At 38.6% G+C, this 17,598-nt stretch overlaps 2 protein-coding genes across 3 annotated transcripts in view; one reads left to right on the top strand and one right to left on the bottom strand.

Annotated features, from left to right (window-relative positions):
* Window positions 1–6,101: 6,101 nt before the first annotated feature.
* Window positions 6,102–16,770, top strand: LOC109037352 (UDP-glycosyltransferase UGT5). Its single transcript, XM_019051956.2, has 6 exons — window positions 6,102–6,902; window positions 8,716–8,909; window positions 10,666–11,137; window positions 11,731–11,962; window positions 13,717–13,939; window positions 14,803–16,770. The coding sequence occupies exons 1-6, from the start codon at window positions 6,726–6,728 to the stop codon at window positions 15,083–15,085; spliced, it is 1,581 nt and encodes a 526-aa protein (XP_018907501.2). The 5' UTR covers window positions 6,102–6,725; the 3' UTR covers window positions 15,086–16,770.
* Window positions 16,155–17,598, bottom strand: part of LOC140224711 (uncharacterized) — a 29,485-nt gene continuing 28,041 nt past the window's right edge. For both annotated transcript variants that reach the window (XM_072301090.1, XM_072301091.1), the window contains one exon: window positions 16,155–16,293. In XM_072301090.1, coding sequence (XP_072157191.1) covers window positions 16,210–16,293 — 84 coding nt within the window. In that variant the 3' untranslated portion in view covers window positions 16,155–16,209. The remainder of the gene's footprint in view (window positions 16,294–17,598) is intronic.

Below are 17,598 nucleotides of genomic sequence, written 5' to 3'. Positions count from 1 at the left end.
ATTTAAGTTCTAAATTTAATATTCTTCAATCAGATAAGTCAGTAGAACCATTGTTAACCCCCCCTCCCATTTTCATTTCTCAAATTCCAAACCCCTTCACCTTTAAAGCAGAAGTAGTAGATAAAATATCTAAAAATTCAAAACTCAAAATCATTAATAGAACCCAGTTTAAAATAATTTTAGAAAAAATCGATGAATATCGCTCTCTCACTAAGGTCCTCAAGGACAAAAAAATAGCATACTTCACCTACCAAATTAAAGAAGAAAAAGTTACTAGAGTTGTATGCAGGGGTATCCCTACGGATTTTCCTCAAGCTGAGGAAACGATACGTTCCTGTCTTGAGGAGAAATACAAGATACCCGTCAAAAATGTGACTCGCATGCTCAAATTTACAGATAAATCTCCTCTTCCATTGCATTATGTAGACTTACTTCCTTTTCCAGGCTCTAACGAAATGATTTGGCAGGTTAAGGAAATCTCCAATTTAATTGTAAAGTTCGAAAAACCTCATCAAAGAAAATCTGTCATACAGTGTAAAAACTGCCTCTCATTAGGACATTCTAAATCTTACTGTTTTCGTCAACCCAGGTGTGCTATCTGTTCTGAATTTCATCAAACAGGGGAATGTAAAACCCCTGATGTACCTACGTGTATCTTCCCCGTTTGCGCCCTTTGCAAAGGTAACCACTTGGCAACCTATCAAGGGTGCAAAGTCAAAAAGGAAGTGAGTAAAAAGAGATTTCCAGTCAAGAGCGAGCCTAATCAAGGAAATCTTAATTCTAACATTAGATCATCAGATAAGAGCTACAGTTCTGCCCTGAAAGGACCGAGCTCTTCCGAAAACAAAACTCCTCAGCCAGCTGTATCACTCACGACAACTGATAACAGCGTTGATTATGTCACAGTAATCAACGAGCTTAAACACCTAGTAACTAAACAAGCAGAGCAGATTGACAAACTGATGTCTGTTATCCTCAAGCTCTTACCTCAACAAGAGGTACAGATCCCACAATCAGTCCAACCTTCCCTACAATCTGATTCACTATCTGTGAACTGATTTATAATAGAATTAATTCTTTCTTCACAGGCACAGGCGTGAGTACGCCCAGCCTCGCCTCTCCATACTTAAAATGGAGAGCTGGGCGCTCACGTACTGAAGTCTTCAACCTTTCCCTTGTTATCTAGTTGTAAATTTTTAATATTTACTTATTTTTATATTTATTTTTATTTTCTTAATATTCTTGTTATTTTGCTCTTTCAGCAGTCTGGGTTTTGTTTTATCCCACCTCCTTCATCTAAACCAGGTTTTTTCCCATTGGATTTTTTCCCTAGTTATTTTCATGTGCAATTTATTAAATTGTACAGCCTAAAATTCCTCCCTATCTAAAACTTTCTGTAGAAAATCTTAATCTACAAATTCAAATTGATACCTTTTAAACAGAGGTAGTTGTTGTAATAATTCTTAAGTGTATTCTGAAAAGTCATGTTCTTTCTTTGTACTGATTTCTTTCTTGACAATAAATTCGATATATATATATATATTATATATAATAGTCAAAATAATATTCTTCGGGCGTTTTTCAAAATTATGGCTCAATTGAAGTCTCCAAAATTATGAAAATTTTTGGTTAACATCATTCTACAGAGCCACTTACATAAGATGAAGAGGAGCGCCTTCAATCCACTCCGTAATCTTAATGCAAAATTCTGATACCACTATTCGTGCGTTACGACAGTCATTTTGCATAGCCGGCTAATTGAAGGCAAATCATTGGCTCAGGCAACAGGGTACGAATTTCAGCAATGTGATACGTAATTTTTGGGGAGCAAAACCTTAGAGGGTGCCCCAACTAGCATCCAATTAGACCACCCTCCGGGGGTACTCCACCTGGCATTCAAGATGCCCATCCCCCAGGCCTGGTCCCCTTGGCCTAGAGAGTAAATAATGCATGAACATGAACGCCGCGGGCCGCTAGTAAGAGATACCTATGAAGAAATGATACTTGAGGACCGATATTGGTGAGCATTCAGCAACTGTTCAAAACCAGCGAATTCCCGAAATCATATAAATATACAGAACAGGTAATCAGCTTACGTATGCTGTAGGCTACAAATACTGAGGAGAGCGCGTTGTGCGTACGACGCGCCGCACAGTGCGGCCCTCTGTGGACAAAAGTCAAAAATTCACAACTCAACATCTGAATATTTTTTTCGGAATTTGTTATCTTAAAGATATTTCTGACTCACTATGATGGTTTATTTTCAAATTTTCCACTCAAAACTACCTCAAATGTGGGTAGAAAGTGGGCAGGAAATAGGTCGGGAATCACTGGTCCGTAAGAAATACACGGGGAAAAGACGTCAACTTCAAATGGAGATTTCTCGCTTGAAACGCAAAATGCTCTGGGTGGTTGGCATTTCCTTAGTCCTCAGATATCCAACTTCAATTCTTCGAAAAAGATCTTGCGACTTTTTGCGACTATCAGAGATACTTGAAGTTAAAGTTTGGGTGTTTCACGTTGCTTTTACATTGTTAACACAGGGCTAATTCGAGGTTGCCAACTTTGAATGAACTTTTCTTGAAAAATACGCAAAAAAACCTGAGGTATAACATTTTCTTATTCCTCGAGTGTTTTACTTTGATAGTGCCAAAGGGTTTTCCTATGTCGGTGCTATTATCTTCATTATTTAAAGTTAAGTGTCTTTTGCCGATTTTTGTCTGCATCGTCCGTAAGGGTGCCGCACTGTGCGCCGGATCAAATGAAGGGGCCAGAACGAGCTACGCATTTCTGCACTTAAGCCTGAGATACACGAAAAAGTTATTCTGTTTTAGGTGACTTCCCGCTTGTTTTCGATTATAGTCTCTTACTGGCAGATAGACGACATCTTCAACAGCACGTTCATGCAGGTAACTCAAAACTGTTAAAAATTCTGATGAATTTACAGAAGAATCTAACAGCATGGGAAAACATATGGCACGTACGTTGCTTCTGACGTGAACCTGAAGTAGTAGTTCCTTATCGCAAAATTCTGAGCATTCACACATGGTTCCTTTCAATACATAATAAAATATTTGATGACCTAGGTATAATTTTAAACTTTAGTCTTGATTTTGTAAATCATTTTCCGTTTCAGAAAATATTTCGACAGTATCTGTCCTTACTTGTCAAATTTGAAGGTTTTGTCTTTTGTGTCATGCATTGAAATAAAAGGTTGGCTCGTATTGCAGGCTTCAAGGCAATTATACAAAACATTTATTTAATTTTTCCATTTTTTTTTGTGAAACATCCTTAATCTATAAAAATTTGCGTATGTTTAACTTTTAGACGACTATACGTAATTAGTGAACATTACTACAAGTACATGGTGCGAAACAGCTTTTTGATGGAAAAACTCTAAGACAGTGTTTTTGTTTAGTTTTCGATCTCGCGTGATTTCCATGTGTTTGATTTGTAAACTGAGTGATGTGCAGAAAGTTATAATTTTGTAGTCTTTCAGTGATACAAGAGACAGCACCTATAATTAGTCGAGTCAAGAGAGAAACCAAACACGTCATTTGGCCTGGAACGGCGCGACTTAGAGAGGAATGATGACTAGGACTTGCGATGAGAAGGAGAAGCTCTCGGCGCGGCCGGTCGGCATGTAACACATATTAGCGCCTGCAAGACTGCATGAATACCTCACCCATTGCGTCAAACACAGTGAGGTTAGCAGCGGTCGACGTGAAGCGCACAGCGCCTACAAGACTGTCGGAATACTTCACGCATTGCGCCAAACACGGTGCGGTCCACGCGGCGCGGCGGCGGAAGTTAAAATCGTTAAACCACATTTATGTTCGTTCTCTCATAATTTTTTCGTCCATTTCTTATGAATGGAAGGCCTTGTCCATACACTCAAAAAAAAGGAAATGTCGAAGTAGCATTAACCGCCATGTTGAAATGACATCACAGAAATTATGTTGATATAGGCTGCACTCCCCGTAACCCAACATGGTTTGACTTAATTCTACATTTGCCGTCATGTTGAATCAACATGACCGAGAATGCTTCTACCTGTCATGTTGAATCAACATGACGGTAATATTCGAGTAACATTACGCATGTTAATTCAACCAAATTCATGTAAATTTAGCATTATGTCAGACTGAAACTGCATTACACATGTTGTTTTACCATTCCTTTGGTTGAAAGAACATTAACATTTTGTTGAATTAGCATATGCAGTGTTATGTTACCATTTGCTTTCATATTGTTTCAGGAGTACCGTGGTGCTCTTGAAACATCATCTACGTACTGAAAAGGGGGATGGCGTGTTCTCCTCCTCTCCCTCCTCCTCATCTCCCTCCCCCTCCCTCCCTCCCCCTCCCTCCCTCTCCCTCCCCCTCCCTCCATTCATGATTTCGTTTCATAAGCTAGACATCTAAGCCACCTGACTCGATAGTCTTGACACTTAGACAAGATTGTCTACTCACTGCGAGTAACGTTCAAATTAAAAAATAGCGTACCTATTTTTTATTCAGAGAACTGGTACTATTACTCTTTTCAAACCATTCGTTGGTACATTCTGAAAAAGTCTCTTAAGAAATACGTCCCAAAGTATTTACTTAAAAAAATTTCTGGATACCCAATTGATAAGGTAAAAACACAATTGAGACACTTTCGGAAACAAAATAAATCGACTCGAATAACGCTATTAACGCTCACCATGACAAATAAATGGTAATACGGTAATAATACTTACACATGAAACAAAAAGAATTACTTTTAAGTTGATGATAGTTTATTATTCTTCGTTCAAAAACATTTTCGCTCGTGTGGTTAAAGCTCTTAGAATCATACGTTTCTAATTATTTGATTATATTTTTTATTTTCAATGTTTGATTTATTTATATTATTAATTATTAATTATTATCATGATATAAAATAAGAATAAAAATGACGATCGTAAACACTGAAGAAAGTAAACATCGTTGTTGGAGGAGAAAAAAATAGTTCGTGATAAATTGTTAATTTTTATATGGTGCATAATGTAAATTCCTTTTCGTAAATAGTGAATGGAAAAAAAGAAAAACCTAACAATCTGATGCGGTATGCATTTCACACAACTTAGACGGCAAAAAAATGAAAAAGTAATTCAGTGGGATATGGAAACACTTAAAATTCGTCTTTTGGAACCACAAGCCCGGATGGCTCGGTTGGTAGAACACTCCGCTTGTAATAGGTAGGTCCCGCGTTCAAATCCCGAAAAAGTCGGAAAAATTTGATAGGTCGGATGGGATGATTCTGGGTTGAGAGTAGTATTGGAAGTATAACTACATTAAAATACGATTCAATTTTCATAAAAATAACGTAATTTATTTTAATTTGTAGCATTTGACGTACTCGTATATCAACATGATTGTCATGTTAAATCAACATGATTGTCATGTTAAATCAACACGACAGCATGTTAAGTCAACGTGACGACAGTCATGTTGATTTAACATGACGGCTATCATGTTTCTTCAACATTTTTGATTATGTTCCCGTAACATGCTGTAAGCTTGTACCCGTTTTTAAGACGCCCGTCATGCTGAATCAAGCTTGCTCAAGCTTAAAGTAACATTTTTTTTTTTTGAGTGTACAGAGATAGGTTTACAAAACTTAACTTCCGCGCAAAATTCCGTGAACTTTTACTAGTGGTGTTGGCAGGGCTTTCCCAAAAAATGTGTCCAACGCGAGTAAACGCGTCTTATGCACCCCTCCTCCTCCGGCACGTTCACTTGATGGTTTTTATTGATGTTTCAAAACGAATGAGAAGGGGGCGGCAAAATACAGGCGGCCCATGGGGGGGGGGGGGGCAAGTAGGTAGATCCGGCCCTGGGTAATGTCATTTTTTTTGTACATTAATCACCGTTTCCTTGGGTTATGTCGACATTACCCAGGAGGACTAGTTAATGACGACATTACCCGGCTGTATTACATCACCCGTAACATATCCATGCAATGGACCTTCCATTCTCGATTGCTTTCAGAACTATCATCTACGTCACTCCTTACGTCGATCGTGTTATTTTTAAATATGATACGCATTGGTATTGAATAAGTTTCCGTACTTCCGCAAAAGACGAGTGTTTTCAGATACTTCAGTGTCAAATATCAGCTCTCAACTGCAGCATTTTCAAGGGCTTGAGTGCTCGAGTTCTTATTGTTCGATGTAGTCAAGCGTTTCGAACGACAAGTTATTTTCTGTATTAGATCCATTGTACGTGATTAGTTTAACCGTGGAAACTCTTCTGGTCAAGAGCGCGGACGCTGTTGATTATCTCCAACAGAGGTGATTTTTCTCTATACCCTCCATTGTTCAGGTGAAACGCAGAATTCGAGAAACGTTTTGATCGTGCAAGTTGTGAATGAAGTTTAACATGGGTTGATATCGTGCTAGATGTAAAGGTGGAAGATAAACGTGGTCCTACATTTTACACTTAGGGTTCCTCTGAAATCGCTATCAAAAAACTTCCGGTTCGGCTACTCTTTACTGTTGAGCATAACGAAGCATAAGTGGGATTGACATAAGTTTCAACCTTATAAATGCGGAATTTTTGTTTCTTTTGAAGGCAAATCGAGAATTAGTGTCGTCCTTTTGGAAATCTCAAAATTTAGACACTGCTGCCGTATAGAATCCTCGAGTTTTCAAAATTGAGTTTGTACCCAAGCATAGCGTCGTATTCAGGTTACGATTTGCAATGGATCTTCGTTGTATTTCTGTCATTTTGACCACACTATCTTGCATTAATTGTCTGAAACTTTTGATTATCTATCCGACCCCATCCTACAGTCATCAGCGAGCGATCCTCGCCTTGTCAGAGAGACTTCTGAAAGATGGCCATGAGATATTTTCCATCAGCCCAAACGTTGTACCGGTAAGTAATTTTAGATTCATAATTGCCGTATGATTCAACTTTTTTTTCTATGATAAAATTTCGCTGCTTTTACGAACATGAATACGGTATTCCTGTTGCAATAAACGCTAAAAAAACGTTACATCATCCTGGAAAATTTCGCCAAGACCAGACAATTTTTGTTGCTAAAATTGAAATTGTCTTTGGCAAAGTGGGTCGTTCCCTTGATGTCACGATTATTTTACCACAGGATAACAAAAACCGATCGAGAAAACGGTTTCCTTCGTGGAAGCGAGCATCTAATTTTTCTCGAATCTAAAATAAATTATACTTTTAAAAGAGAAAAATTTGAAAATAGACAGAGTATCTATTATAACTACACTCAAAAATGGTATGACTCTGAGACCCATAAAAAATGGCTCGGAGATCCATAATTTCTAACCAAAGTGACTTACCGTCCACAGTATGGCTTTTTGACCCATACTTATTGGTCGTGAACCTATAAGCATAGCTCCACAAACTGTATTTTATGGCTCCATGATCCATAACTCGGCCGGTAAGTCACTCTTCCCGTACTTGTTTTGTGAGTGTATCTAATTTAAAGTAGAATTCTAATCCATCCCACTCAGCTAATACATTAGGACGTAGATTGTCCATTGAGCTTATTCTTAGTTTGATGAATATGGTACTCGAAATGACTGCACTAAAGTGACAATGTCGAGTGATTTCATTTTATTATTTTCTCCGCCAATGGGACAAACTTCCCATTTTGCAATGCTTATTCAAAAAAAGCTTGTGCTACCAATAAACATAAAGTGAATTTGCATGAATGGGGCGTGAGGGGTGTGGACTGGACTCCCACCCCCATGGATTATAATGTCATTCAAAATTGTGATGTTGGAGTCAATCGATGTCACCTCTAAGTTTGATTGATAAGGAAGACATTGAGTTTTATCTTAACGTGACCTATACCTCAGAGGGGGATTAAGGAGGTTGGCAGCATTATTTCTCTCCATTTAACCCTGTGTTGAAGGATCGATTTTTATCGAAGCATCTGGCCCCTCTAAGAATCGAATGATTTCCATGAGTTTAGATGGAGAGAAAACAATGTTGCCAACTTTCTGGATCCGCAAATAACTTAGCCGACAATGATTACATGGACGTATCTATGCTAAATGGAACTATGTGCAAGTGGAAAGATGGGTTGTGCTTATTAGTTGAGGGTCATAAGAATTAATGGGAATTTAAAAGCGCCAATGACGTCAGCGGCAACGTACGAGGAGGCACGATGGGGAGATCGGCGGTGGGACTCTTTAACTCATGAGCCTTGTGCATAACGCTCTAGATACATGCCCACGGCTCACGAGTTAGCGCTCAGTTCCTTTTGATTTACTCGAAAATCCCGCTTTTCTATTTTCTCAAAAGGAACTATATCCTCTTTTACATTGTTTCTTATGCAGCTTTTACGAGCACATCCCATATTTCCACTTCCACATAATTCCTTTCAGCATAAGTACGTCCACATTTGAAACACCAGTATGTCATTCAGATCAAATTTCAATTATATTTGAATTTTTTGGAACCCGCTATTTTTGGACAAGCAAGGTCTTGCTCTTGATTTGTATCCTATAATTCGTCGCTCCTCTGACGTAAGATTGAATCTTGATTTCCACGTGAGCCCTGCTTAACGTATAAATCCATGCTTTCTGAGGCTCATGTGAGAACAAAGATACGATCTTGCGTCAGAGGAGCGACGAATTGTGATATAACTGACTTTTGTACTGATTTTGATGTGAACATCGTCGATAAATAATATCTGTAAATGCTGTTGCAGGGAATGGCGAATAATAGCAACTACACCCACGTGGACTTATCGTTTTCATACGAATACTTTTCAGAAAAAAAAGGCGATGACACTGTAAACTTACAGCAGCGCATTTCTAGATGGGACCTTCCGAAAGTAATGGAAAACTTTGCGAAAGTGACTAAACGACAGTTTCTCAGTGAGCCAACTAAGAATTTCGTAAGGTAGGAACGCACAATTATTTTATCTAAATGACTTTATAACCACGAATGAAGAAATACAGTGAGCGTCGAGAGTTCATTGCGTTAGAGACCTGAATAGCGAGAGTACATAGACAGGTGTGAAACTCCGAAAATCCATCCGGCCTTCATTGATGACTTTGCGAATAGAGGTAGGGCCCAAAAGTGAAACCTCTAGTGAATAGGGCTTTCCAATTTTCATCTTATTCAATGATAAAAAATAAAGAAGGATATGCAAACACTGCCGATTCTTGCAAGTTGGCAAAGTTGTTTTTCCGCCATTTAAATGGATGTAAAAAAAAATCGACATCAGACCACCTAAGATCGATACTTATAATGGATTTAAATGGAAAAGTCGGGAATATCTCGAAAGTGAGTGCCTTCACGCCGGCAGTGTGGAACAGGGTTTTTCTTATGAATTTTTGATGTAAATCGCTACCTCTCGTCAATTTCTCCCATTCGATACTCAGAACATCGGTATCCATTTTTGATATAATGCAAGCGCGGAGAATGTGCTCGATCGCACAGTTCTGTAAAACGCGCCGGTCAAAGCACAGGTGTACATTCAAAATACGATGCGGCATGCGGCAGGTGCAGAATAGGCAATTTGCTCATCAGAACGTATGTGCGTAACTGTGTAGCGCTTGAAGTATCTCAAGGATGTCGAGGGCGCTATATCGGGTGCCCGCGGGCCAACTTGCAAGAGTCGCCACGGCATGAGTATTTCGACGTTGCCAAATTTCCTCTAATTAAATGTTAAATCCTTGTGGATTGTTTTCTGACTTTCCAGGGAGTCTCATACGCAAGTTGATCAAAAATATTTAAAAATTTCAAGGAAAAACATAAAAAATGAATTGAAAGAAACTTAGCAAAATTCAAATTGTCGAGGAAAGCTCTTCCCTAATTTACGTCCTTAATTTTGGGTAAATAAATAAAGAATACCAAAAAAATATTCATCCCGAACTCATCAAGAGGAACAGTACATTTTTTGCATTCATGTTGCCAAAAACAGTCAGCAATCGCGGGAAATTTGCAAAGCGGCATGCGTGTTGAATCGTCATTTATTTTCATGTATCATTTATTTGCATCGACAAATTAACGGTGTCTTCATATGTTAAAAAAAACTTCAAACGCATGACTTCGGCTTCGAGTGCCTTCAAATCCCGGTCATACTTTCCGCTTTACTGGACAGTTAATTTAGTTGCCTATCCGAACCACACCCAACTAAGTCCACTTTTTCAATACACGCACTGGCAAAAGTGACCAGCTGGGATTACGCTTTTAAGAGGAGAAAAATAAGTATGTTCAAATCCCAAGCATGACATCAGTAGCCTCTATCTTATTTTTTCTCCTTTAAGTTATTACATGCTTTTATTCTACCCAAACACATTGCAAATTTCCAGCGATTGCTAGATATCTGCCAAATATCGACGGTGAAGCTACAAGACCACGTGTCTCGTTTGCTGTGTTTAAAAATTTCCATTCCCATTTTATTATTTTGAAGGAGAACGAATAAATGACATTTTTTTAAAATTGCCCAGAGTTTTCTTCCCACGGAAAAAAACATGGAAGTATACAAGAATTGACGTTGAGTAGTTTTCCATTTAAAAAATAAAGAATGACAAGAAGTTTAAAACGGTGAAAATCGAGATACGTGGTGGCAGTTTCACTATCGCTATGCAGAAAGCGACATTGGTGCCAAAAAGTGTAATATTTTAATATTCTCTAATTTTGGTTCTAGGCGAGTGGAGACTGAGCGCATTAAATTCGATCTCATAATCATAGAGACATTCTACGTCCCATACTCATCTTTACTAAAGCCTCTCATAGGATCCGTGCCAACTATCTCCATGGCAACGGTGACCCAAGACTTTTTAGGGGAGGAAGCCTTGGGATCTATCACGCACTTTTCTTACTTGCCCGCTCTCTTCAATGGATACGGGCCGCAAATGACTTTTCTCGAGAAACTTGATAACTGGTTTTCCACGTACCACTTCGGATCGCAAGAACTGGAAGTCTTGGAGGCAGCTGCGAGAAGTTACTTCAACGAGGTTTTCGGGCCGGGGGGCGAGAAATTGGTGGACGGATGTTGGAGCAATGTTGAAATGCTTTTGCTAGCCTCAAACTCGCTTTATTACTATCCCAGAGCACTGACACCGAACATCGTCGAAATTGGGCCGCTGCATTTGAAAACCCCCGATAAATTACCCAAGGTGATGTTTATTTTGAAGACTTTTTTTTCATATTTCTTTAAAAGCTGTCCATACATTGCAACAGAAAAAATAGCCAATAATTTTCTCTCTAAAATTTAAATGAGCGGTGAAGATTCTAAAATACCGCAACTAAGAAATGCCCTTACTCTGCCCAACGCCTCAAAAATTTGCTGGCCAGAGCTAGAAAGTTAGAATATATTCAACATTACAATAAATTAAAAACACTACACCTACACTGTCAAAAGCAACCACTTATAAGACAGGCCGTAGAAATCCTGAATAAAAGTAAAATACAAAAAACTTTATCAACGATTGGCTACTCTGCCTAAAAAGTAAAGTCAGTCCATAAAGAAGCAAGGGACTCATAGAAGTTTAGAAACCAAAATAAAATAATACCTATGAAATATAGAAAACATAGTTTTAAGTGAAAAATAATCATCCTATACTAATGCTATGACGTTACATGTTAACTAATAGTAATTATTTGAATTATACATCCACTTGTAACTGTTGATAAATTCAAGCCACGCTCCCTTTCATGCAATAATTACACCTAAGAAATATCACGTGTGATAAATTTGTTGGTTTTCTAGAATCTGCAAGATTGGTTGGACGGAGCAGAGAAAGGGGTCATTTATTTCAGTCTTGGAAGTAACATGAAGAGTAAATCTCTTCCTGAAGACGTGCGGGCGAATTTCTTGAAATTTTTCAAGCAGCTGCCGCCGGGCTATCGAGTGCTGTGGAAATGGGAATTGGACACTAAAATTCCTGGCCAGCCTGAAAATGTCCTTACCCAAAAATGGATGCCCCAAGATAGCGTGTTAAGTGAGTACCATAACGTCTTAACTAATTATTAAATGTGGAATTAAGTAATCACTGGACAAGAACAGACTGTTACTGCACTGCGTCGCTTCATGACTAGACTTTTGGCTGATTATTGAAATTGATAAACAAAGCAATGGACAAAGAAGTCAACGGGAAAATGGAGCGATCCTATTGGTTGAAACGGGTTGTTGCTATAGACTAAGAGGTGAAATAATTAGACTATAACTATGGGCCCCTCGGGGTTGCTGCAGTTAGTTTATTACTTACCCCCTTTGTCCATTGCATCCACCCGCTTCCATCATCAGAATCACTCCATTTTCCGAGTGTCTTATTTATCTATCGATTTACCTATGAATTTCAATAATCAGCTCGCCAGTGTCTCTGAGAGGAGATAATGATCATTGACTATCGCTGCCGCAGCAGGGCAAAATGTGCTTAAAGGGGGAACCAAAATTGTTCGGCGCGGCAAAAAATTCCGGTTCCTACTGGAAAATAGATATTCCGTTTCTGACGCTGAACATGCTTTAATGCTGTTATGAACATTCGGTGAAAGTTTGAAGCCATGATTTGCGTTATTAATCACGCTGTAAGCGCACAATTGAATCGTTCCTCAGACTGGCATAAGAGGCGTAGGTAAATCGTAATTTGCAAGTGGCTGTGCGTGCATGTGAACTCGTCAAATCGCAATAGACGCTGTCAGTGCCAAGTCACTGAAAAGCTGTATATAGGTACCGATGTATTCTCATTAGTAGCATTGAAATAAGTTGTGTCATTGTTATTGTTTGGATCCAAATCGATGTAATGGAGACTTCCTATGGTGACGGCACCATTAATAGCGTCTTCTTTGCAACGATGCAGCCTAGGTCTCATCGGTGAGGAACTTCACATGCACGATCTCAACTTGGAGCGCCTTCAAATTTTGACGATACTCTCTGGTTTGCCAAGCAGTTAGTTTAGTTGCCTACCCGAACCAAACCCAACTAAGGCCACTGATTTCAATACACGCACTCGTGAGTGTGCTGGCTGGTAACATGCATTTCAGAAGGAGAAAACGTCTGTTAGAATTTATAAGTAGGAAGTTTCTTGCAAGTTCCTTTGCCTCTGAATTTTTAACCTGTTTTTATTCAACATGTATGAATTGCACTTTGTCGGAGATGGCGATGTATCCATAACATATTCAAACTCAACTAACTGCGAATATATTTTTCTGCGGTTACTTAGTTCTCAACAATGATGAAATTTTAAAAAATGATGGAAATGTGCATGGCAATGGTGGCTTCAAACTAAGATTTCTCCGGTTACATTGATGGATTGCAAATTTCTGTTTTTTTTCGCTTAACAATTAATTAGATTTGCGATGCATGATGAATTTAGCAAGTATCTTTAATAAACATTATGATTGTATTTTTATATTTACAAGATGCATGTACAAGATCTTAGACATAGGAATTTTTCAAAATCAATTACAAAACTCAATAACTTTAAATAAAAACTACTAATATTCTTATTATTATTACACATTATTCCAATAACTTCAATTATCATTAACCCTTGCTTTTTGCGGAAGTTACAAATATCGAAGGTTACAACTTTAAAAAATGGCAGCGTCCCTTCCCTGTGTTGCCCACATAAACGTAGCCAGAATCAGGCCCACGATGACTCATAAAATCAGCTTAAAAAGTTCGATGATTACTTTTAGACCGTTTTGCATAGTTCACTTTTAGACTTTACAAGAAATGTTTTTCTTCCGGTAGATCATCCAAAAGTGAAGGTGTTCATAACCCAAGGAGGTCTGCAGAGCTTCCAAGAGGCGGTGCACTTTGGAGTTCCAACTGTTGGCATCCCCTGGTTCGGTGATCAGGAATGCAATGTCGCGAAAATGGTGGACGCTGAAATCGGGGTCCAACTACTTCCGCATGAACTCCATTCTCACGACAAAATCAAATCAGCGCTGGAGGCTGTTCTGTTCGATGAAAAGTAAGAAAAAATATAACACACAGCCTTTTGGGGAAATTTATTTTATTTCAACAGTGTGAGTCCGCTCCGCAACCACGTATCTCAGTTTGGGACGTTGCAGACTTCCAGTCATACTCTATTTTTGAAAAGAAAAACTACTTAACAGCCATTCTGAGAGACTGCCTTGATTTTGTTTCTTTGTGCCAAGGAAATTTTGAGACAACTTCAAGGAATGATGTCGATTTGTTCTCCTTTAAAAAATAAAATAGGAGCAAAGATCTCAAAAAACTGCAGACAAGATATGCAATTGCGGACTCAGGTACACCGTTGACTTGTAGAAATGTTACAATCTAATATCCATTCTTAATATTGAAAGCTCACCTTGAGCGTTTTTAATGTCCTGGGGAAAAAATAACGTTTCTCATGCAATGCGCTCATCATAGTGGAATCAAAATCCTACTAATTTTTTTCGACGCAGTTACTAAGTCACTTTTTTGTCATAAAAAAAAAAAAAACATTTTGGACCCAGTAATAACTTAGCATTGATATCGCGTTAGCCATAAACATAATTTTTAGGGTTATGTTTCATAAATGCACGATTATCTCGAAAAACTGTTTGCATCGGAGATACAAGACAGTTGTGATGCAAAAGAGGTATGTCAAGCGAACAAACTCTCTCGTGCTTCTCCGGCGCAAACCTGTTCTGCCGTGATTTTAAAAGTTTTTCTACCAATTGTTGCATTTAGAATCACTTTTACAAAGTGAGACAAAATATTTTCTTTCAAAAATGCCTTGACTTCTTTTTTCTTCTTCTCATCTGCCTTTTGATGAAAGGTTAATGTAAGCACCGTTGGCATTAATATAAATTTAAATTTAAATTTTAGGTATTTAAAGAACATGAAACGACATTCGGCCATATCTCACGATTTTACAGCTCGAGGCATAGACCAAGCCGTGTTTTGGATTGAACACGTCGCTAGACATGGTGGAGCGTCTCATCTAAGGCCGGCAACTGCTGATACCACTCTGTTCCAATATTTTTGCCTGGATATTATTTCTGTGATCATAGTTTTTAGTTTATTTGTCTTAGGCATTGTTGCTTTTATCATAAGATCGTTAGTATCAGTATTTCTTCAAATGAAACCATCCAAAATCAAAACGCAGTGAATCTGAAATGTATGCGGGAAAACATTATAGTTGACGTTCAAGCAGAACTGAACGGCATTTTGCAAGAAAGAACAATTCTGCCGTGCTACGGAAAAACGCCGTATGAACATTCGAGAGTTGCCAAAATTCCTCCAATAAAAGGTTTATTTTTGAGGAAAGTTATGAATATTTTTCCGATACATTTTCAGGAACTTAAGGAGTAATTGCCACTGGAAAAAAACACATTGGATCTAGAGTCCAGACTCTTAAAAACATCGACAAGAAAAAATAATCTTGATTCAATCAGATTTAAGCTTAGATCAAGAACCAAGTCTCTTAATTTGAGCGGATTTCCTTTTGATTTAAGCTTAAATCTGATTGAATCAAGGGTATTTTTTCTTGTCAATGTTTTCAAGAGTCTGGACTCTAGATCCAATGTATTTTTTTCCAGTGCATGCGGACAAAATTATCTGAAAAATTGGAAGAAAAATATTTACAAATTTTCCCGAAAATTCGTATTTTACTGAAGGAAACTTTTCAACGCCTAAAGGTTCATACTGCGTTCTTCTTTAGCACGGCAGAAATCTGCGTGACTTCTCTACATGAGGACATCGACGGTGAAACTCACAAACCACGTATCTCGTTTGCAGTGTTTTAAAATTGGCAGATCCAGCAAATTGGCAACACTGTTTTTCTCCATTTAAACCTTTGAAAATGTATCGAATCTTGGAGTGGTCAGGTGCCCGACAAGAATCGATTATTTAAATAGGTTTAAATGGAGGGGATCCGTTGTTGCCAAATTTCTGGATCCGCCCCTGTAGTTCGAAAACCTCCGCTCCTGTTTTATTTTTTGAAGGAGAACAAACTAACATCATTCTACAAAGTTTTAACGGAATTTTCTTCATACAGTGAAGACAAGTCAAGAAAGTTTTGAAGAGTTAATGTTGATTAATTTTTCATTTAAAAAAGTAAGTATGACAGAAAGTCTGCGACGTCGGCAATCGAGATACTTGGTTTGACAGTTTTACCATCAATATACCTCTTGTGGCCTGTCATTTTTACCATCAAATTGCATTTTTGTTTGAGGCTGTGTTTCTGTTGACACATGCACCTTATTATTAAAAATTTGCCGGGCATGAATCGTTTCAGAATTTCGGGTTGGTATCCTTGTCGTATTTGGAGACTGCTGATTTCAAAACAACGTAGGAACTGTATAACAGATTCGTGTACTAGAACAAAACCAAATCACATTAAATAATAATTGTTTAATGAATTGCCATGCATGAATTGTCTATTACACTAAATTTGAAAAATCAGATGACAGGGGATGTGTGGCATTTTCTGACCTAGAAATTTAGAGAAAACAGAATTGGTAAGACGGAGGTATGTGCGTTGCGCTGCTTAGAATGTCGCCTTTTCCTGGTAAAAATTGGCGATAGGGGCTGCGTTTCAAAATACCATAGGAGTTCTTATAGCCGACTAAAGGAGGCTATTGAAAATCATATAGCTGGCTGTATAGGGTGGAGCAAATCATATAGCCGGGCTATACGAAGCTATAAAGAAGTATACAGTCGGGCTATAGTTCCTATCGCCAGGCTTTACACTTTATCGCCATTGGCTATAAAAGGCTATAAGAAATTGTGTAGAAATTCGTGTGCTTTGGAAATCACTAAGTTTGATACAGAACTACCTTAATATTTACAAAACACGCATTATATTTTCCTTTAAAACATATTTTTTTTCATCAATGAAAATGAGAATAATCCATACCGAGTGCGCAAACATTTCAAAATCATGAGTTGAAAAACGCTGACTCCGCGAGATTAAATATTAGAGCCTAACACAAAGCAAAGCGGCGACGCACTGGTACCTACAAACCTAACAGGGATACTTCACGCATTGCGCAATGCGTGAAGTATCCCTGTTAGGTTTGTAGGCGCCAATGCGCGTTTTGCGCTCTCTGCCCGCCCGCCGCGCCGCAGCGTGCCACGGCGTCTGAAGCAACTATTTCACACCAGAGATATTGCAAACTATCATAAAAAATTAAAGGCGCTCCAACGTATTAAGAATGACAGGCATCCTTCAAAAGTACGGAGCTTTCCTCGCAAAATAAAGCAACATACTACGGCACAAAAAGAGAGCGGTAGTCCAAAAACTAACTAAGTCCTAGTATCCGTATTTAGTAACGTTTGGCATACACTGAAAAAACGAGATTAGGGCTGGGCCCTAGAATTGCTTCACCTCCACCGCCACAGGGGCAGGCCCTGCGCGGGTAAGGCCCAGCAGGGCTGAACCCTGGAGCAGGTAGATTTGGGCTCTACGCGCGCCGGGCCTACTCCTATGGCGGTGGAGGTGAAGCAATTTTACCTACCCGGTTAGGGCTGGGACCTTCGGCGCAGGTACCAGCCCTAGACTCGTTTTTTCCGTGTAAACTTTATCGTCTGGCTGTTGCTTAATCGCCATCGGCTATAAAAGGCTATAAAAAATTGTACAGCAGTAGCAAAAATACTAGTATCAGATACGGTATCTTCAAA

The sequence above is a fragment of the Bemisia tabaci genome, chromosome 5 (genome assembly GCF_918797505.1).
Source record: "Bemisia tabaci chromosome 5, PGI_BMITA_v3".
In the NCBI taxonomy this organism is placed as follows: Eukaryota; Metazoa; Arthropoda; class Insecta; order Hemiptera; family Aleyrodidae; genus Bemisia; species Bemisia tabaci.
The sequence above is the reverse complement of the archived record's forward strand: the minus strand, read 5'-3'. Positions and strand labels throughout refer to the sequence as shown.